Here is an 18,961-nt window from a genome sequence, read left to right on the forward strand (position 1 = left end):
AACATGAAAGCGTGCATGTGCCTTCTCCACGCCAGCCACAAAAGCGCCACATCCCAAGAAATTCTAAACCTCCAATGGCATCCTGACTCATGCGAATATAACAACACTTTCGAGCACACTGCACAATTCTGCACAAGAACAGTCGCTAACATCGACGGGTCTGATTCTGGGCGACAGTCCTCTCGTCACCCACCATGGCCGCCCCAACAGACGCAACCTCAAAGTTCGACCTCATAACCAAAAACCTCCAAGAAGTCCTCAACCCCGAAATCATCAAAGAAATCCTCGACAAGAACGAGCGACCACTAAGCATCTATTGGGGCACTGCAACGACCGGAAAACCACATTGCGGTTACTTCGTTCCCATGTTGAAAATCGCCGAGTTCCTCGCCGCCGGCTGCGAAGTCAAAGTCCTACTCGCAGACGTCCACGGCTTCCTCGACAACCTCAAGGCCCCGATCGAATTAGTAGAGGAACGGGTGAAATACTACCGCCACGCCATCACGTCCGCCATGAAAGCCGTCAACGTGGACATCTCCCGACTCAAATTCGTGATCGGATCGCAATACCAAACCCCGAAGGAGAAAGCGACGAACTACGCTTTCGACCTGCTGAGACTCTGCACCCAAGTCTCCTCCCACGACGCGAGCAAAGCCGGGTCAGAAGTCGTCAAACAAACCGACTCCCCACCCGTCTCGTCAATCATCTACCCCCTCATGCAAGCACTGGACGAAGAATACCTCAACGTCGACGCCCAGTTCGGCGGGGTGGACCAACGCAAAATCTTCACCCTAGCCGTCGAATCGTTGCCGCGAATCGGGTTTCGCAAGCGAGCCCATCTCATGAACCCGCTTATCCCTGGTTTGCAGGAGGGAGGGAAGATGAGTAGTTCCGATCCGGATTCGAAGATCGATCTCATCGAGCCCGCCGACATTGTCCGGAAGAAACTCAAAAAGGCCTTCTGCCCGCCTAAACAGGTAGAGGGTAACGGTGTGTTAAGCTTTGTGGAGTACGTGCTCCTACCCGCCTCCGCACTGAAGAACAACGGCACGCCTCGTTTCGTTGTTGACCGCCGGGACGCGGAACCGCTCGTCTACGACTCGATCGAACGAATGCGGAAGGACTACGAGGCGGATGTGTTATCGCCGCAATCGCTCAAACCGGCCGTTACGGAGGCACTTCTCGCGATCCTGAAGCCGATTAGGGAGGAGTACGAGAGCAGCAAGGAGTGGCAGGAGGTGGAGTTGCGGGCGTATCCGCCTCCTCCGCAGGCGGCCAAGAAGGAGAAGAAGGTGAAGAATCTGGGGTCGAGGTTTCCGGGAGGCAGGGCGGGCGGTGGCGAAGCGAATGGGAGTTTGGAAGCCAAGCCGGATGGAGAGGTGGTTGGTGAGGGGGCGCATGAGGTTAGTGTGGGTAAGAGTACGGAGGAGGGGCTGGAGAAGTTAAGTCTGGCGCAGGAGAGTGGGAAGCAGTAGCAATTAGTGTGCACGTCCGAAACAGTTCACAACTCGCAAGCATTGTCAGCAGCTCGTCTTCTACCCAACGACGCGGTCCCATTCAATCGCGGCGTATAAGCAGCAACATATTTCGATTCCTGCGCTCCTTGGGTATCATTCAGCGTCATAATATCCCAGTCAACAGTCACCCCGCTCTCTTCGCCTCTCCTCTTCACGCCCCCACCTCTACCTGTCCCCCTCTAACCCTCCTCCCTCTAACCGCCCCTGGCCGCGCAAGCGTATACTTCGCAAACGCCCGCCCCAAAGCTTTCTTACAGCTGACCTTTTGACTGCCCACAAAACTCTCCACCGCCACCGCAATCGCACGCTCGACATCCTGCCCGCTACAGTACTCACTCAGTCGCATTTTGGCAAAGGACTCACTAATCCGCAAGATAGACTCCAAGTGTCGAACCTGCACATACAAATGTCAGTGAATTTCAGTGAGAAGGATCGGGATTGGGGTTGTTCTTACGGTTATAGGATAAGCCCCGGTAGCCAAACTCTCCCTCCGCATATCCGAGAAAAGACGGGCGATCTTATCTTGATCGATTTGGTACAGTTTCGGTCGGCAGTGTTCACGAGCGTAGAGGATATATTTCCGCAGTAGCTCTTGCGGGATGGGACTCGTGGGCTTATTGGCAGTGGGTGGTGCTTGTTGTGGTTCGTCAACTTCCATCTCGTTTGTCTGCGTCTGGGATTGTGACTTGGATTGCGTGATAGGGTGCGCACGCCCATGGCTGTTCACCACAAAGTTCGCTAACCGTTCGTCTTCAACCGGATCAACGGTGTCGCGGACGACGCAGAGGATGTCGAAACGCGATAAGATAGGCTCCGTTAATTCCACATTCTGCGAGAAGGGCACGCTGCCGTTATAGCGGCCTCCGATTGGGTTGGCGGCTGCGACAACTGCACAGCGCGCCTGCAGCGTTGTAACAATACCCGCCTTGCTGATAGAGATGGTCTGCTGCTCCATTGCTTCGTGGATACTCGTTCTGTCCTGATCGTTCATCTTGTCGAATTCATCAATCAGACAAGTCCCTCTATCCGCCAGTACGAGCGCGCCACCCTCCAACGTCCACTCGGCCGTCATGGGATCCCGGCGGACAGAAGCGGTGAGACCGACGGCGGATGCACCTTGGCCTGTGGCGAAGACGGCGCGGTGGGCGGTGGATTCGATATACTTTAGTACTTGCGATTTGGCTGTCCCCGGGTCACCGAGAAGAAGGACGTTGATGTCGCCGCGGATGGAATGCTTGCCTTGTGCTTCCTTGCCCACACCGCCGAAGAGGGATAATGCGACGGCGGTTTTGATGTCGATGTGGCCGTAGATGGAGGGCGCGATAGATTGGACGATCTTGTTGATGATGTCTGGATCGTGGGATAAGGCTCGGATGTCGCGTTCGTCGGCTTCTGTGAGGCGGAAACCAGCGAGCTGATCGTGGGATTTGACGACGTGGTTCGCTTCGAGGATGGTGGCGAAGACGGGGAAGCCGTTTTTGTTGTTTAGTTGGGCGTCGTAGTTGTTGCGGTAGATGCCTGTGATTTCGACTTCCTCGCCTGGCTTTGCGGAATCGATGAGGTCCCAGAGGAGAATGACTTCGCGATGGCGTGGTAAGCGGCCAGCTGGCACGGTGCCGGGTGACTCTTGCAGGGTCAGCTTTTGGTAATTGCGGTAGACTGTTTTTTCGCTGTTGACGGTGAAGGGTCCTCTGCTCTGGCAGTTCTGGCAGTATGATAGCTTGACCTCTGCGTTGCTGTCCTGTGGGAAGGGACCTAGAGTGACGCCGCATTTGGTGCAGTCGAACTTGATGTACTTCAGCTGCGGGAAGACGCCTGTTCGGCGGGTCACCACGCCGGACACGCGGAGAAGGCAGTTCAGGTGCGACTGACGAAGTTGGCGGAGAGTGTAGGAAACCGGCAGATCGGTAATGCGAACGTGCAGTTCACTGTGAATGCGCTCGTACTCCGGGTAATGATATAGGGTCACATCCATTGCGACTGCGTCGAAGATGGGTAGGATCTCGCTCGGCACGTTGACCAAGAAGTAAGCCAGAGTTGGCTTGGACTCGGAGAGGTGATCCCAGGCTACTTCGAGGCTCTCTGCATTGACTTCACCGAGTGTCCGAATGCGCACACCGTAGACAGACGTGCCATTGCTGTCGGTATATTCGGTCAGGAAGTTCTTGAACTCGCGAGCGATAGTCTTGTGCACAGCAGGTTGAGCCACCCAATCCGTAAGCGAAGCGGCTTTGATGTCTGCAAGCGCTTCCAGAGATAGCTCCTCGTTCATGATATCTTCATGCATCATCTCGTCGTCCTGATCTTCGTCATATCGGTTCCTACGTCTTCGCGGCTGGCGTGTCAAGGCTGCAACATCTTCTTCATCATCGTCCGCTAAGAACGCTTTCGGCATCTGCACCTCCCGCGCAAGTTCGCGATCTCGTCGGTTGAGGCGCGCTTCGATTTGTCTACGTTGCGCAAGGTCCATATCATCGTAATCGCCTTCATCGTCGATGTCGGCGCCTTCGTAGTCTCGGTCTGCGGTGCGATTGTAGTCTTTGTCGAAGTTGTCGCCGAAGAGATCGATGCCAGCATCGTCTTCAGCCATCTCGTCGGCATCGTCAAGATCTAGAGCAATTTCGTCTTCGGGGTCAAGATTATCGTCTTCTTCGATATCATCATGTTGCGGGAAGACCGGTGGTGAAGAGGCGGGTGCTGCATCGCATGAACACTGCTGCACACACAATTTACGTTGTAGTGTACTACTCACGACTCGAAGGCGGCGCAGGCGGAGAGGACATGTTCTCGCCCTCAGCGTCACGGCCACGCTTGCGCCCAGTCGCTGGACGGCCGCGGTTCGCTGCGGACATGTTGGGTCGAAGTGGTGTACTATCCATCATTAGAGACAGTCCTCAATTTCATGGTAGATGAGCCTCTATACCTCATTGAGTGATCTGTGTTGCGATGATGGTGGTATGATTGATTGAAATGGTAAGACGAGGGGCAGAAGACGCGCCGTTGAAGGCGCGTAGTAAAGTGCCAAGATCTTAGCGCGTTTCCGTGACGAAGTGCTTGCAGGAAGGCGCGTTGCAGCGACGCTTCCCAAACCATCTCATGAGGAAGTCAAGCATTTCTCCAATTCGATCAACAGCTAAGGGCGTCATGGCAGACTCAGACCAAGTGAATGGCGACTCACAGCACATTTCTTCCTTCTCTCAAACAGCACAAGACTATATCGCGTCCCAACTCCGCCTTGAGGCAGACGCGCGCGAAGTGCTGCCCTACCAATTCGACTCTTGCACCCAACCCCTCGGTCCCCTTCGCCAATCCGTCTTCGCCTGTCTCACCTGCACGCCCCCACCCGCCTCACCCCACCAACATTTCACGCCGGCGGGAGTCTGCTACTCATGCAGCATCAGCTGTCACGGCGACCACAACCTCGTCGAACTCTTCTCCAAGCGCGACTTTGTCTGCGACTGCGGTACGACGAGGCTGGCCAGTTGCGGCACGCCTTGCTCTTTACGGCATAATGCTGTGACGGGACGAAAGGGTGGCGTGGTGGGTGAGGAAGCGAGGGAGGGGAATCGGTATAATCATAACTTCCAGGGCAGGTTTTGTGGATGTGGCGAGGAGTATGATCCGGAGAGGGAGAAGGGAACGATGTTTCAGTGTCTTGGCTTAGGGACGATGGAGGAGGGGGGGTGTGGGGAGGATTGGTGGCATGCGGAGTGCTTGATGGGATTGCCGAGGCAGAAGAGTGAGGGCGTGTCAGGAAAAGCGACGATGAATGGCGAGCTTGAGCCTGTCAGAGAGGAGGACGAGGTGGAAGGTGCTGCGGCAGTGCAGCATGAAGTCGAACCACCGCTTCCGCCAGGCTTCCCAGCGGAGGACGATTTCGACCACCTCATCTGCTACAAGTGCGTCGATGCCTTCCCGTGGATCAAGCAGTACGCAGCTACACCAGGCTTTTTACCCGCTGTCCCGATGCAACTCAACGCAAACGACGTGGTCACCGACCGCTCAGCCGAGAGCAGGAAACGCAAAGCCGACGACGACGTGAACGAGGCACAAGACACTAAGAAGGTCAAAGTCAACGAAGAAGCGTCATCACTCGAATCAAGTGTCGTTGACGAAGCGAACGGCAACGCCAACAAACCGAGACACACGACCCTCCCCTCCCCACCCCGAGGCAGCATCTCCCTGTTTCTGAAAGAAGACTTCCGTGACCATCTCTGCCGCTGCACCGACTGCTTCCCACGCCTCGCCCGACACCGCCAGTTGTTCGAAGAAGAAGATTCCTACGAACCACCCCTCTCCGAGAGCTCCGAAGGACAAGCCCCAGCCAGCGTCACCGGCAGAAGCGTCAACTCTGGATCTCTACTCGAACGGGGCGAGGCTGCACTCTCGTCTATGGATCGAGTGAGAGCGATTGAGGGCGTGATGGCGTACAATCATGTCAGGGACAAGGTTAAGGCGTTTTTGCAGCCGTTTGCCGAGAGCGGACAGGCTGTTGGGGCGGAGGATATCAAGGCTTACTTTGCTAAGTTGAGAGGAGATGAGGCGGGAATGAAGGGGAAGGTGGTTGGGGAGGGAGGTCGAGAAAGCAGGAAGGAGCAGGAAGGGTATTAAGCTGTTGCTTGAGCACCTGCTGGGTACAGGCAGCGGGAAGGTTACGGTTAGCGTGGTGCTCGGAAAGCGGAAAAGCTGATTGGCTGGTGATCCTACGGCTACCGTCAACTCCCCGTCCAAGACGGATTGACATCTCCACCTTACACACTTGCACAACCTTGCAGCACGAGCTCCGTAGAAACAGAGCTATCTCATTCGAGCCGTCGCATTAGTGGCTCTCTGGTTGGCCGTCCACTCCGGCATCTCTGGACACCGCCTGGCCGCCATGAGTATAGCCTCACTAACACCGTTGGCTCGAATGGACCTATAGAAGTTGTGCAAAGCCGAGCAGTAAGCCACGGCATCGAACATATAAGAATGTAGGCAGGTAAGGTAAAACTACCACTCATTGTCACTTCCTTCCTCAAGTCGAATCTACCTCTTCCTTCGCCACTCTTCCTAATTACTACTCTACTCTGCTCCGAGCACACAAACTCGAGCATGTCTTCCGAAGCTCCTCCAAAGACGATGGCCGACAACGCAAACCTGAAAGTCGTGCTCGGCACCATGACGATCGCGAAGAAAGGTCCGTAACATCCCAACCTGACCACTCCCACCGTGCACTGTCCATTGTCCACTCACAGCTTGTCTTAGACACACTCTACGACCGCATCTCCTCCCCAAGCGAAGCAGCACAGCTCCTCGACCTCTGCGCACAGCACCACGTCTCCGAGCTCGACACCGCGCGCGTCTATGGGTGGGGCACGAGTGAGGAGATGCTTGGGGAGCTTAGGTATGAGGAAAGAGGGTTCAGTGTTTGTACGTCGTCACCTTTTGACTCCTCACCATTCCCTTCGCGCAGCGCAGCGAACCTTCTCCCTCCGCCCGTCTGGCGGACTGGTGTTGATGTTGACGTGTGATTAAGCAACGAAGCTCTTCCCCAGCAAAGGCTTTCCGGGCATCAAACCACATATGGTGTACACGCATCGACCGGAAGACTTGAGGAAAGGGTTGATGGATAGTCTGAAAGCTCTAGGAGCGAAGAAAGTAGACATCTTTTACCTCCACGCCCCGGATCGGAAGCACGCGAGTTTCGAGGAGACGCTCAAGGGTGTCAACGAGTTGTACGAGGAAGGTCTTTTTGAACGGTTTGGGTTGAGTAATTGTACGCTCCCTACTTACCCTTCTTCGGTCCTCAATGGTGGCATATCTCACGTCTAGAGGCTGACTTATGGGGAAGTCATGTCCTGGGAAGTCTCCCACATCCACTCCCTCTGCACCGCCCACTCCTGGATCCGCCCAAGCGTATACCAAGGCGTCTACTCCCTCCTCCAACGCCGGGTCGAGGACGAACTGATCCCGTGTCTCCGCCACCACGGAATCGCGTTTTACGTGTACAGTCCGCTTGCGGGCGGGTTGTTGACGGGGAAGTATCGGCAGGAGCAGACGGAGTTTGAAGAGGGAGGGAGATTTGATAAGAAGAAGATTGTGGGGCAGCATAATCATGTCAAGTACTGGCGGGGGGAAGTGTTTGAGGCGTTGGAAAAGGTGCGTCACTTCGATACTGTTGTCGCAGATGAGCTTTCCTGCTTCGAGAGAGGTCTGCTGACGTGTTGGTGCTGTCGTTCTAGATTAGGGAGGTGGCCTCGAAGCACGATTTGACCGTTGCGGAGACGGCGATGAGGTGGTTGAAGTGGCATTCTGTGCTTGACAGTGGGAAGGGGGATGCGGTGATTGTGGGCGCGAGCAGTGCGAAGCATTTGGAGGAGAATTTGGGGGATTTGGAGAAGGGGCCGTTGCCGGTGGAGGTCGTGGAGGTGGTGGCTGGGGTTTGGGAGGGAGTGAAGGGGAAGGGGGATAAGTACTGGGCATGATTGGTTTTGAAAGGCGAGGGGTGGAAGGTGCGAGAGTAGTGATATCAATGCATATTGGTTTCTCGTGCGATTCCGCAACCTCGTTTAGAAGCTGAAGCTGCACCTTCCGCAATCGATTGCTTCACCCTTCCTGGCAGAGCGCAACGTTCAGAACGTCTGCATATGTCTGAGGTGCTGAAAGTGCTTCCTACGCCATCCCGTCCCCATAATCACCGGCCTCAGAAGTCTGCATTATAACAGTCATTGCCAATCAGGAGCGCCTTCACCCATGGCCAATAGGACAAAGATACGCCGTCTCAACTCCCGAAGCTCAAGTGCATTACTGGTGCCGACTAAGACCTGTAATATTATTCCCTACCCGACCGTAAACGCCTACCAACACCGACTGCTCGTAAACGAATACAGAGACATGCTCGCTCAGAGCACGCTCACCCAGTGGCTTTCGCTCGTCAACTCCTCATGTCTGGGCGCCCGCAGAAGGACGACCGTCTTGTCGAGGGTCTTGAGTGGTGTGGTGACGGTGGCGGAACGAGGGTCTCGTCTTGCTGCACGATGCGTAATGAGAGGTTGTTGCGTGGTTTGGCCGCCGAAGCCTGGAATGCCTTGCTAATATCGTCGGCGGAGAAGGAGTCGTTCCGCGGAAGTTGTGTTGTTGTGGAAGGGAGAGGCATGGTATCCGTCATTGTGGCTTTCTCTTCGAGGGTGTTGTGCTCTCAAGGCAGGTAGGTGTGTGTATGCGATAATTGATGGTTGGCAGTCTTTCAGAGTGGCTCCTCCAATATGAGTAGTGTATAGATCTTAAGCACAGCAAGACTTCAGTGGCTCAGAGGGCAGATGTGAGAGGCAAGCAAGAAAGCCATCAAGCGCAAGAGAGGGCGGTGATACAGTTAAGTACAAACATGCAACACTCCCCTTACCTCAGCAGTAAGCCTCACCCACACGATCGATGATGACCTGTCACCCTGTCACACTGCCGACATGTCCCAGAAAAAGAGACAGAGACACAAAAGGAACCCCCCATGCCGTTACTAGGGCACCGGTAAGGCTCGCCTCCAGAGAATTATTCATCATGGAAGTCTTGCCGCAGCCAGTAGGAAGTTTTGCCTTGTCTTAGCCACGTACACGATATTTCGGTTTGCGACGTCGTTGGCGCGGGAGCAAGGCTCGACTTGCCGGCAGCCCGTGGGTGTGGTGAGACAGACCCGGGAGTCCGCACACCGCTTTCAGCCCGGAACAAGAATAATGGATGTCTTTTCGCAAACCTGCTTCGGGGAAGACGTGGGTAATCGCGGAGGTGGCTTGCCGGGGCTTGCGGATCCCCTTTAGAACTTGACGCATCGGCAAGGGTGTGGAGGTGTGGAGTCTCCAGATCTATATCGTTGACGTGTCTCACGAGTACGTAGTGGTCGCGCATGCTGAAACAATTACAGCCTCTGGCATTTCAGGAACATTCTGAAGCCCGAGAGTCGATGCAGAGCGCTTCCAGCGCATGCATAAACGAAAGGGGCCAACGAGGTGGTAGTCAGAGATGAATTGCCACGCTCATCCCACGCCATGCACCCGTTGTCTCCCTTTCATCTCGCGTCCCGTTTCTTGGAGACTACCCACGTCTCCCGATGGCCCCCCGATCGTGGCGCCGAGGCGGCAGCACACCCGCAAAAACATGTTTTTGAGTCTAATCCGTTGTCATTAATCGATCGACAGGCACTCCCGGCACATCATTCATACAACACTGGTATCGATGTCGATGTCGATGGATGTCTTGCGATACGGCTTGGAACGACGTAGATCTAAGGTACGTCACAAGGATGTCATGCTGATGTGAGGACAACAAGAATGGTGTGTGTGAAGAACGGCAGTGCGAAGTAGACTTGTCTTGCCACTTCAATCGTCGTCGCTATCTACACCCACCACTGGTGCAAGGTTAGAGCCGCCGCTCGGTAGCACGCTGATAGCCGAGTTGCAGGCTTCCTTGATCCTCCTCGCCTCCTTCTCCCCACTAGCGAGCGCAGCCTTACTGATTATCGTGCGCATGAACCATCGTAATCCCCCCAGCATCTTGGGATTTGCGCCGCTGGGAGTAAACACTTCCTCAAGCTTCTCCGGCGTCTTCCTCAACTGCAAAAGCAGGGTCGTGAGCAGCACTTCTGCGAAACTATACGCCTTCGTCTCCGGCCGCTGCGATTGGAAGTCGATACCCTTTAACGCGGCAATACTAACGGCACCACTTGCCATAAGCGTAGCGTAGAACTTGGCAAGGAGTACCATCCTAGGCACACTCATCCCAGCACCATCGCCACCGCCGCCTTCGTCGTCTTCGCTGTCGACATCGTCTTCGTCTGCACGGCGCATGCGCTTCAGATGTTCCCATAGGCGAGCCTGGAATGCCTTCCGCATCACGCCTTCTTCTTCACAGAGTTTGCGTGCGACTACTGCATAGTACGGGTTGTAGACTGTCTGCTCAGCGCCTAAACAATGTAGTACTACCCGAGGGACTTCAGTCTTCTGCTTCGACGTTAGATTGAGGCTTCGCAACCGCAGGTAAGCATGCTTGAAGTCCTCCGCTCCAACGATACTGACGAATATGGCACGCCTTATGTCGGTATTCATCCCCTGCGCAATGGCGGCTTTGGTGAGGTTCACGTGACCTGGAGTATCGGACTCATAGCCGGCGTCAGCATCGTGGCTTGACAAAGATGCAACAGGCTTCATTGAACCGCCATTGCTGGCGGGCTTCGCCGGGTCATGGTAGCTGGCACCGACAAGCCACCATTTACCTTTCTTCTCTGTGTCTTCGAGATCCGCAAGGGTGATGCGCAAAGGTTCAGTGGCTCTCACCGAGCGAGCATTCAGAGAGCCCAGTGTCTTGCGGATGCGAACGGTGTGCTCTGCTACTGTAGCTGATCCTGCAGCTCCAGCCTTCATTCGGTTGTTCTTGAGGTCACGGATACTGTCTATCATAAACATTGTACGGACAGAGAAGTTGGCTTCGGCAGTATCGGCGACTTTGCGCTGCAAAAGCAGTACAATGTCTTTGAGCGCTGACGGATCGTCTTGGCGTAGCTGAGGACCTGCAGTACGTATGACGCGTAGTAGAAGCTCGGTATTATCCTCCGTAAGCTCATCGAGCAACAGCCGGATATAGTCGAACATGATGTTACTGCCAACAACCTGCAAACTGTACAGGCAGGATAGGAAAGCAACAAGATTGAGTGCCTGCTTTCCGTGGGAATCACCGACTCCAAGGTGCTGGTCGAAAGTATTAACCAGCTTCTCCAGCAGCTGAGCACCAAAGTCCGTCCCGGTAACTTTGTACAAGGCGGCAGCAAAGCCAGCATGCAGTAGAAGGAATGCATCGCTAAGAATAGATTCGTCTGCTACAAGACTGATCAACAGATCAATCACCGTAGAAGTAACATGCTGTCGCGCATTCTTCTCGTAAAAGCCCTCTAAGGCCTGTACGATGGACAATAAATTGGCCTCAGACAGTCGGTTAAGCTGACCTTGCATCTGGCGTCGAAGCTGCTTAAGCGCTTCCTCATCAGAAGACGCAGGCTTGCGAAGAGACGGCGGGATGTATTTCGCAGTAGGCATTCTATCTTGCGGCACAGGCGCGACGTACGGATTCTCTCGCTTGGTCTTGGCGGGAGGCGTCGCTTCAGAATCACTTCCAGACTCGAAGCCTTCAAAGTCCTCACTGTCGGACGGCTGACTAGCCTTGAATCTCTTGTCGATCAACCAGTTTGCATCTTCGGGCCGTTTGCGCTTCACCCCTCTCTCGTCGTCCTCGTCAGAGCTGCCGGCGAGCCAGTCCAGATCGTTGTCATCCTCATCGCCTTGGGATCGTTTGCGAGCCTTGACGCCCAGTTTTCGCTCCAGAGCGGCGATATCTGCGTCTTCATCGGCAATGCCGGCCTTGGCCGCATGACGTGATACAGTGAAGGAGCCATCGCTATCGTCGCTTTGCTCATCTAGATCAAAGTCCGCTTGATCATCGCTTGCCTCGTCAAGTTCGTCGGCCCGCTCCAGCTGCGGCAGCGTAGTTTTGGAGGGTTTGAGTATTGACTTCTGCGCTTTTGCAACCCGGCTGTTGGGAGGCTTCTCATATGCAATAGGCTTGGAGAATCTGTCTTGCTCACCATCGTCGCTGACGGCATGATGACCATGAGCATTCCTAGCTGGCCGACTGCGGGCACCTGGAGCGTTTCGCCGTTCTCCTATGTGTCGTTTTCTTTCGAATACATGTCGCCGTTGCGGTCCACCAAGTTGATCTAGGAGATCTTTGGGTAGCTTTGGGCCACGGTATGTGGCGTGGCGCATAGTGTTCGTACAGTTTTAGCAAGACAACGGTGCCGGATAATGTTGTCGATCATGTGCGAGGCGCTGCAAAATGACGAAAGCGCACGCTCGTCCACTCAGGCAATCATATGAAAGTAAGTGAATGGTTTCATGTTGAAGTAGAAGATCTCGCAGCGGAAGAGGCTGACAAAACTTTAAATTTGTGGGAATCTGAGATTGATTGGCTGCCTTTTTTACTCACCAGCGACAGGAGGTATGACAGAGCAGAAACAATCTATGAAGTAACGCTATAATGCTGGTCTACAGGAGGTTTATCAGAGGGGCTAACTCTTCGCTTCGTATTGCATTTGTATGACTCCCGAATGGGGACTTCGTTTCGTTATGAACACTAAACCGATAGATAATAAGGTATGAAGGTACCTGGAAGTAGCGATAAACAGACCCCCAATCATCATGGAAACAGGCTGCTTGACGAAAGGTCGCAACAGAGAATAGTTTCTTCTCCGACGAACTGCAGACTTGCACGGCGCAATGTTCTTCGATTGCGTCTATACAGAGTTCGCGCCACGATCTCACTGTCGCCGCCGCCGCCATCGCGGCGAGCGGACCGTTTCTGCCGGCGCCTCACCGGGCCGCCGGTTGACGCACTTGCCAAATTTGACGACATCCCAAAGAAGAAGTCACGTAAAGTGCGGCCAGGTTTGGCGATATCGCACATAAGCTTGTCGCCAACGCGGAAACTGAACCAGCCTTACACCATGGGTGCTTCTCAGCATCTCAGCAACGAGGACTTCTTCTCGCAGCTGTCTTCTCTCCTAGAGTCGACGCAAAAGAAGGGTCATGGCTCCGTTTACCTGACCCAGAAACGATGTAGCAAGATCGAACTACCCTGCATTCCAGCCTTGGCAAACTGACGAGAAGCAGTAACGTTTAACACATCGTCTTCATCGCCGTCCGTCACACCAGCAAAGATCGCGGATGATCCACTATGGGATTTGCACCCGCCGAATCCGCTTCCGCTCATCGTGCGCGCAACCGATGGCAAGAGCCACAAGCTTGGCCCGGAAGGAGCCAAGGACCGGACGAAGAATGCTGGAAAGACTAGATTGAGTACGATCGTTCAGCCGGAGAAGATGGAAGCCTTCTTCGCTCGGTATGCCGAAGTATGTAAGGCTGGTATGCAAAGCTTAAAGAAGAGGGACCGAAGCAAGCGGAAGAAGGACAAAAGCAAGAAGCAGAAGAAGAAGGGTCCCGGTGCCGCTGCAGCTGCGGATGGGAAGACTTGAACGGTGCAAGCCCAGATGCTCGATCGAGGAAAGCACGACATCTCGCAGCGTGTGGTTCGAGCCTCCAGCAGGCTCAGCGGCGAGGACCGCCACCGATCAGCTATCGCACCCACCAGAGGGTTACAGTGCTTCGCCGTGAGGCACAGCCCTCCTGGCAGCCCTGATTAGGCCATGCGATGCCGTTGGGCCGACCCGCTCCAAGAACTACGGAGGATGCCGGGTAGGATGGTTGGACCACACCGTTACCCTCGACTTTGTCGCGGCGTCCTCGGCGTCCCGCGAAGTAGCAACGCAGTAAGGGAGAGTTGTATCAGAACGGAGTGGATGCGGCATGATCTTCTTTCTTGGTCAGTCTTCCATGGCTGCCATGCAATGCGTTGCTGCTCTCAGTATGCTGGTTGTTCGGAAGGTAACATGGCTATGTCGTTAGATGAAGATGGCGTCCTGATGCGTGGTGGTCGAGCAGATGCAGAACAAGAAGGTTCGAGCCTGCCATTGTGAGCCCGGAGATGCCGTTTGCGGACCCTACGCTTGCCACGCTGCCGGTTCGGTCTGGTCGCTGCTGCTTTGCTGACGGAATGGCTGACACTGTCCCTGCCGTCATAACTTTGACAGCCGTATCCGCCGCGCTATGCGTTGCCGGCACTTTGGTGCGTGTACGGGTGCTGATACGCCTGTATGGTAGCGATACTGGGGTTGATTCGCTCAATGAAATCGGAATACTGCTGGCCGAAAAGTCAAGTGTTCCCGGCGCTGTTACTTTGCCACCCGCCATCCCACCGCCGTTGCCGATCGTCAACGGGCCACGGAAAGCACAGCACCTTCTGAAGACCGCTGCACTCAAAAGACAGACTGTGCTAAAGAGCATCGCATGCTATACGCGCTTGTCGACGCAGCATGCATCGCTCGAACTAGTTTAATCCTTACAAAGTTATTGCCACTTGTCAACGGGATGTAGGAGCTTTCATCGGACTTGATAGCTGTCCGGTCCTACATTTTACAGCAGGAGAACCACAATGTCGTCGCCAACGATTAAACCGACATAGAAGGCGTGGGAGATCCTCGGCATCGCTTGCGACTGGCCTGCCAAGTCTGCTGACCGGACCTACACTTAGGGACGAATCGGATTCTTGGCTTACCACCATTTTGACGCTTTCATCCGCAGGCCTGCTACACCCTTGCGGCGCGCAGTTCCGGCAGCAATGGCCTCCCTGTTGTCTCCACGAGCATAGTGCCATTTATACTGTGCATGGCTAGTTTCTGGACACTGTCGTCATCACCTACATGCCGCTTCGCCTCACGGCAGTCATGGTAAGCCTACACAACCGAGGCTTGCCTTGCTCGCTGGATATTGCTGCTGCCTGGGCGGGTCGGCCGTTCCTACGTACCAATGAACGATCTGCTGTTGCATACTGTCCTGTCTCTCTCTCCATCGGTTCTTGGCTGAGCCCACTGTCATCAGCTGATCGGCAGCATTACAGCTTACTCTCTGAACGCCCATTGGCTCCAAGATGCCTTCCCTCGGCTTACAACGACCATATACACAAGTTAGACTTTCTCTGACAAATGGCTCAACTGGCCCAAGCGTAGGGTCAGCGACCAACGTCCAAACAACCACGTACATTTTCCGTCTTCTCTTGCTCCTGAGGCTCTTCACCAGTGTGCCAGCATACTCCTCCAACTTCTCCGGTCTCATTTGGACATCGTTGGCCTGAGATAGAGGCAATGGTATGCTATACGTGGCAACAATCGAGCGGATACTCCTATGGTTGACTTTCTTACTCCTCGCCCGTCAATAAGCCAATCCCTTGTGCTATCTCATGGTCAGCCAGCACGTTAGCGCTCTATCAGCACATATCTTTCAAGCCGCCGCCCCGTCTCTTCTGAATTTTCCTTTCTTCTGCACACATAGTGTCAACGAGCTTTCTGAGATAGCGAACGCTTCCAACTCAACTGCTACGCACCCAAGCACAACTATCCCACAAGCTCACCAGTCACACACACATACACACACTTTCTACAACTTTTTTTGCATCCTTTTGCACACCTGGTGAACCTCATTTCTCACCAAGTTCTGGACAAGATGGCTCGTTCGGCGAAGACACGGCCTTACGAGCAGCAGCACAGCTTCAACGTGCTCCCGCCTGGCCCAGTCCCGGATTGGCTAATCGAGTGTTACCGGGCTAGCAAGAACACCTTTCCTCCGGACCTCCAGATGACTCTGGCCCAGGAGGGCGAGACCGTTCGCCGCGCCACCCAGCTGGACATAGCTGAGCGGGAGCGTGTCTCCACCAACGTCGGCAACACCATCACTGCTCATGGGCCGACACAGCAGCCTACCCAAGTGGCGATGAACCCGGGAAACCCGGCGCCGGCTCCGGAGACTGTGGCACCTGCACAGTTTCCACCCGCATTGGCCTACCGTCAAAGACGGCCACCAGTGCCACAGGCAGCTCAGCTGCTTGCAACCGCTCCGGGACCTGCGGCACCTGCACAGGTCTCAACACCACCAACCGGTCTCGGGGACTGGTCCTTTATACCGCAGGCACCTCAGCCGCTTGAGGTGGGACAGGGATGCATCAATCCGGCGTCTCTTCTCCGAGTTAAGACGCCACCAGGGTGGACAGGGCCTGGCATGGCACAAGGGAGGACCTGTTCCCAGTCTGCTGGGCAGGTAGATGGGAGCTTGATGGCTGCGGCAGCAGCACGAGCGGTGTGGAGGGATTGGAGGGATGAGGCTTTAGGGGCCGCGGCGTCGGCACAAGGGAGGACCTGTTCCCAGAGTGGTGGGCAGGTGCGTGAGGGCTCGGTGGCTGCGGCGGCAGCGCGAGCGGGCGGGAAGCGGAGGAGGGATGAGGTGGAGGGAGAGGTAGAGGAGCAAGCTGCCCCCAAGAGGGCGCGGGAGGAGGAGCGCGCCGCCATCAATGGCGCACAAGCTCCTACGACGGCCACCAGCCACTCTTGTGAGGGCGATACCGTTGAGGGCCTGGACCTGCTTGACTGGCAGTCCATGCTTGGGGAGTGGTCATCAGCTCTTCAGCCGGCCGATACGGCATCGTCGCCGGCTAATGATTCTGGGATCGACTTCCGGAATCTCTTTGATTTGGACGGCGCCTCCAGTGACGCCGTCTCATCATCATCGTCGGCACCAGAAGCTGCCGACACGGCCGATGCGAGCCCGGAATTTGATCTCGCCGGCCTCGACCTCACTCCACTCCCACCATGGTGGGAGGAAGATTTGACTCCGTGGATCGACTTGTTGGGCCAAGACTTCTCATTGGTCTCATAAGCAGTTGAGAGCTGGCATTGGGGTTGGGAACGAGGGCTTGGGGCGTAGATGGACGGGCAGTGATGCATCCCGGCGTGGGTGCTTCACTGCTCGAGGTTGGCCATCTCGGCCGGGAATTTCAAGTCCACATCTTGGCTTGAGGTAGTCATCACCACCCGGAGACACCTGAGCATCACTATCATGTTGGGATCATGGGTATCTGGGGCGTGGAAGACGGGCAGTGCCTCACCTCGGCGTGGGTGTTGCATTGCCCGGGGCTGGCCATGAGGCCGGGATGCTCAAGTCACTTGGGGCTATATCAGATTGTCATCGGAGTCATGGGAGGTTCCAGCATGCTATCATTCTGGGTTTGGAGTTGTGCTGTGTTTGGGTTTGGGTTTAGTTTTTGCTGCGTTTGGGTCCGATGTCTTTGAAGTTTGAAATATGGAATTTGGGTCGATTCTAGTCTAACTTACTTGCGATGCTGTTGCGGCGGACCCGGGACAGGGGTGGGTACAAGTCATATACATCAAGGTGGCCCTGCAGCTCGCGTCGCAACGCACGGGAGTTGCATGCGAAGGCGGTTCGGATAGCGTGCGAATCTGAAAGCTACTGTTGCTACACACTACCTTCGTCTACCAAACTTTCCTCTCCCGCCACCTCGTCCGTTGGCCTTGCTGTGTTTGTTCTTGATCTTGAGTGCGCGGAAGTTTGCATGAGCGGTGGCGCTGACTTTCTTCGCCACCCTTTGCTTTGGTGAAGCCTTCTCGGCGTCGCCTTGCCTGACATTGCCCTCGTCTAGTCGTTTCTTCTTGTCACGCTTATGCGCAGCACCGTTCGTTTCGAAGTCTGAACCACTGGCCTCTTCTTTATTGACCTGCGCGGCTTGATCGCCGTCACGCACAACTCCATCCGCCTTCTCCACTGTTTGTGTTTCAGCCACCGCCTCCTCGTCAGCTTCGTCAACTCTTTGAAGCTCCTCGGCTTTCTTCGGTCTGTGCATGACTGGTCGCATAATCACCCTCTTCGTCTGTCGCTTCAAACCCTTCTTCTTCCACGGCTTTCTCGGTTTGCCGTCCGCGCCCAGCACAACCTCTGCTTCGCTATCGCTCGCCGCATCCTCACCTGTACCCTGATCTGGCCCCAACGGCATTTCCATGCCTTGACTCTCCGCCACCAGGACGTGTGCTTTCTGCACTGGCTTCGGCTCGCCGCGCTCTTCCGCTTCTAGTTCGTTCAACACATCCCATTCATCGTCCATTCGTTCTTCCTCGTGCTTACGCAAGCCTTGAATGATGCTGCTCAAGCTTCGAACGAAGCCACCACGCTTCTTGAACGGCGGCGGTGCTTCGCTTGCGGCATCTTCTTCGATGGCGGCCAGTGGGAAGCTGCGGCGGAGAAAGGAGGGAGTGGCATACTTTGGCCTGGCCGTACCCGGTGTGGAGCCGTCTTCGAGTCGCTGTCGCTTGAGCGGCGTGCCTGCGAAAGCGTCCAGTAGGCGGCGTTTGCCGGACGACTGCGGCGTTGCGGACAAGGCTTGTTCGGGACCGGCAGCAGATGCGCGCGTCTGCTTGCTCGGCGTGCTAGCGATAATTGCGTCTGCTTCTGCTGTGAATATGGCCCGGTCTCGCTTAGAGGGTGTAGCGCTAAGGCCAATGTCGAAGATGCTGAGTACTTGTCCATCCTTCTGGGGCGTTGGACCGAGGGCGCAGCGTATGAAGGCGGGCGTGGGCTCGATCACCTGATTCTCCACCTCATGCTTCTCTACCTCCCTTCCCCTCGTCTTCCTCGGTGTAGCCGCGACTGCGTTACCGCATCGTTCCCGCAGTACCGTCCGCTCGCGATCACTCGCCAGTCTTCGCTGCCGTCCTCGCTTTGGCGTTGAGTGTGCAGCTTCGTCATGATGCCGAGTTCTCAGGGCATTGTATGCTTTATATTTAGCAGATATGGACGCGTCTTGCCGAATGTCGTCGCGACTCGGTTTACGTCCGTCGTGGTCGATGGCGAAGACCTTTTCCCACGCCTTCAGTTCATGCTTTAAGCTCGTGAGCTGCGCTGCATTGGTTTCTTCGCCGTATGACATAGTAGGCGAGTATGGATAGTGAGATAATATATTGCACGGAGACG

At 55.3% G+C, this 18,961-nt stretch overlaps 11 protein-coding genes across 11 annotated transcripts; 7 read left to right on the forward strand and 4 right to left on the reverse strand.

Moving 5' to 3' along the window:
• The first annotated feature begins 71 nt into the window (after positions 1-71).
• On the forward strand, positions 72-1,701 carry BAUCODRAFT_509803 (uncharacterized protein). The gene has a single exon (XM_007679054.1). It carries the CDS (start codon positions 195-197, stop codon positions 1,473-1,475), a length of 1,281 nt encoding a protein of 426 aa, XP_007677244.1. The 5' UTR covers positions 72-194; the 3' UTR covers positions 1,476-1,701.
• A 225-nt stretch (positions 1,702-1,926) lies between these two features.
• BAUCODRAFT_24927 (uncharacterized protein) lies at positions 1,927-4,369 on the reverse strand (the record flags this gene model as incomplete). Its single annotated transcript, XM_007678553.1, has 2 exons — positions 1,927-4,214; positions 4,270-4,369. The coding sequence occupies 2 exons, from the start codon at positions 4,367-4,369 to the stop codon at positions 1,927-1,929; spliced, it is 2,388 nt and encodes a 795-aa protein (XP_007676743.1).
• Positions 4,370-4,615: 246 nt separating this feature from the next.
• Positions 4,616-6,525, forward strand: BAUCODRAFT_510329 (uncharacterized protein). The gene has a single exon (XM_007679055.1). The coding sequence runs from the start codon at positions 4,662-4,664 to the stop codon at positions 6,126-6,128; it is 1,467 nt and encodes a 488-aa protein (XP_007677245.1). The 5' UTR covers positions 4,616-4,661; the 3' UTR covers positions 6,129-6,525.
• Positions 6,526-6,608: 83 nt separating this feature from the next.
• BAUCODRAFT_148802 (uncharacterized protein) lies at positions 6,609-7,981 on the forward strand (the record flags this gene model as incomplete). Its single annotated transcript, XM_007679056.1, has 5 exons — positions 6,609-6,693; positions 6,762-6,926; positions 7,033-7,272; positions 7,348-7,655; positions 7,739-7,981. The coding sequence occupies 5 exons, from the start codon at positions 6,609-6,611 to the stop codon at positions 7,979-7,981; spliced, it is 1,041 nt and encodes a 346-aa protein (XP_007677246.1).
• A 57-nt stretch (positions 7,982-8,038) lies between these two features.
• BAUCODRAFT_34716 (uncharacterized protein) lies at positions 8,039-8,820 on the reverse strand. The gene has a single exon (XM_007678644.1). It carries the CDS (start codon positions 8,662-8,664, stop codon positions 8,431-8,433), a length of 234 nt encoding a protein of 77 aa, XP_007676834.1. The 5' UTR covers positions 8,665-8,820; the 3' UTR covers positions 8,039-8,430.
• A 594-nt stretch (positions 8,821-9,414) lies between these two features.
• Positions 9,415-9,696, forward strand: BAUCODRAFT_510292 (uncharacterized protein). Its single transcript, XM_007679057.1, has one exon. The coding sequence runs from the start codon at positions 9,510-9,512 to the stop codon at positions 9,672-9,674; it is 165 nt and encodes a 54-aa protein (XP_007677247.1). The 5' UTR covers positions 9,415-9,509; the 3' UTR covers positions 9,675-9,696.
• A 54-nt stretch (positions 9,697-9,750) lies between these two features.
• Positions 9,751-12,421, reverse strand: BAUCODRAFT_34717 (uncharacterized protein). The gene has a single exon (XM_007678645.1). It carries the CDS (start codon positions 12,299-12,301, stop codon positions 9,866-9,868), a length of 2,436 nt encoding a protein of 811 aa, XP_007676835.1. The 5' UTR covers positions 12,302-12,421; the 3' UTR covers positions 9,751-9,865.
• A 221-nt stretch (positions 12,422-12,642) lies between these two features.
• Positions 12,643-13,687, forward strand: BAUCODRAFT_510206 (uncharacterized protein). The gene is made up of 3 exons (XM_007679058.1): positions 12,643-12,688; positions 12,744-13,153; positions 13,205-13,687. Exons 2-3 carry the CDS (start codon positions 13,039-13,041, stop codon positions 13,564-13,566), a joined length of 477 nt encoding a protein of 158 aa, XP_007677248.1. The 5' UTR covers positions 12,643-12,688; positions 12,744-13,038; the 3' UTR covers positions 13,567-13,687.
• A 388-nt stretch (positions 13,688-14,075) lies between these two features.
• Positions 14,076-14,486, forward strand: BAUCODRAFT_123238 (uncharacterized protein; the record flags this gene model as incomplete). The annotated part of the gene is made up of 1 exon (XM_007679059.1): positions 14,076-14,486. One exon carries the CDS (start codon positions 14,076-14,078, stop codon positions 14,484-14,486), a length of 411 nt encoding a protein of 136 aa, XP_007677249.1.
• A 970-nt stretch (positions 14,487-15,456) lies between these two features.
• Positions 15,457-17,085, forward strand: BAUCODRAFT_510209 (uncharacterized protein). Its single transcript, XM_007679060.1, has one exon. It carries the CDS (start codon positions 15,650-15,652, stop codon positions 16,853-16,855), a length of 1,206 nt encoding a protein of 401 aa, XP_007677250.1. The 5' UTR covers positions 15,457-15,649; the 3' UTR covers positions 16,856-17,085.
• Positions 17,054-18,923, reverse strand: BAUCODRAFT_34720 (uncharacterized protein). The gene has a single exon (XM_007678646.1). The coding sequence runs from the start codon at positions 18,915-18,917 to the stop codon at positions 17,460-17,462; it is 1,458 nt and encodes a 485-aa protein (XP_007676836.1). The 5' UTR covers positions 18,918-18,923; the 3' UTR covers positions 17,054-17,459.
• Positions 18,924-18,961: the final 38 nt, after the last annotated feature.

Source organism: Baudoinia panamericana (assembly GCF_000338955.1).
Source record: "Baudoinia panamericana UAMH 10762 unplaced genomic scaffold BAUCOscaffold_7, whole genome shotgun sequence".
Taxonomy (NCBI): Eukaryota; Fungi; Ascomycota; class Dothideomycetes; order Mycosphaerellales; family Teratosphaeriaceae; genus Baudoinia; species Baudoinia panamericana.

Bases quoted from the DNA above. Each gene is read 5' to 3' on its own strand.
- BAUCODRAFT_509803 (XM_007679054.1), top strand. From the start codon at position 195: ATGGCCGCCCCAACAGACGCAACCTCAAAGTTCGACCTCATAACCAAA.
- BAUCODRAFT_510329 (XM_007679055.1), top strand. From the start codon at position 4,662: ATGGCAGACTCAGACCAAGTGAATGGCGACTCACAGCACATTTCTTCC.
- BAUCODRAFT_34716 (XM_007678644.1), bottom strand. From the start codon at position 8,664: ATGACGGATACCATGCCTCTCCCTTCCACAACAACACAACTTCCGCGG.
- BAUCODRAFT_510292 (XM_007679057.1), top strand. From the start codon at position 9,510: ATGAATTGCCACGCTCATCCCACGCCATGCACCCGTTGTCTCCCTTTC.
- BAUCODRAFT_34717 (XM_007678645.1), bottom strand. From the start codon at position 12,301: ATGCGCCACGCCACATACCGTGGCCCAAAGCTACCCAAAGATCTCCTA.
- BAUCODRAFT_510206 (XM_007679058.1), top strand. From the start codon at position 13,039: ATGGGTGCTTCTCAGCATCTCAGCAACGAGGACTTCTTCTCGCAGCTG. The intron at 13,154-13,204 runs GCAAGATCGAAC...GACGAGAAGCAG, and splicing joins CCTGACCCAGAAACGATGTA to TAACGTTTAACACATCGTCT.
- BAUCODRAFT_510209 (XM_007679060.1), top strand. From the start codon at position 15,650: ATGGCTCGTTCGGCGAAGACACGGCCTTACGAGCAGCAGCACAGCTTC.
- BAUCODRAFT_34720 (XM_007678646.1), bottom strand. From the start codon at position 18,917: ATGTCATACGGCGAAGAAACCAATGCAGCGCAGCTCACGAGCTTAAAG.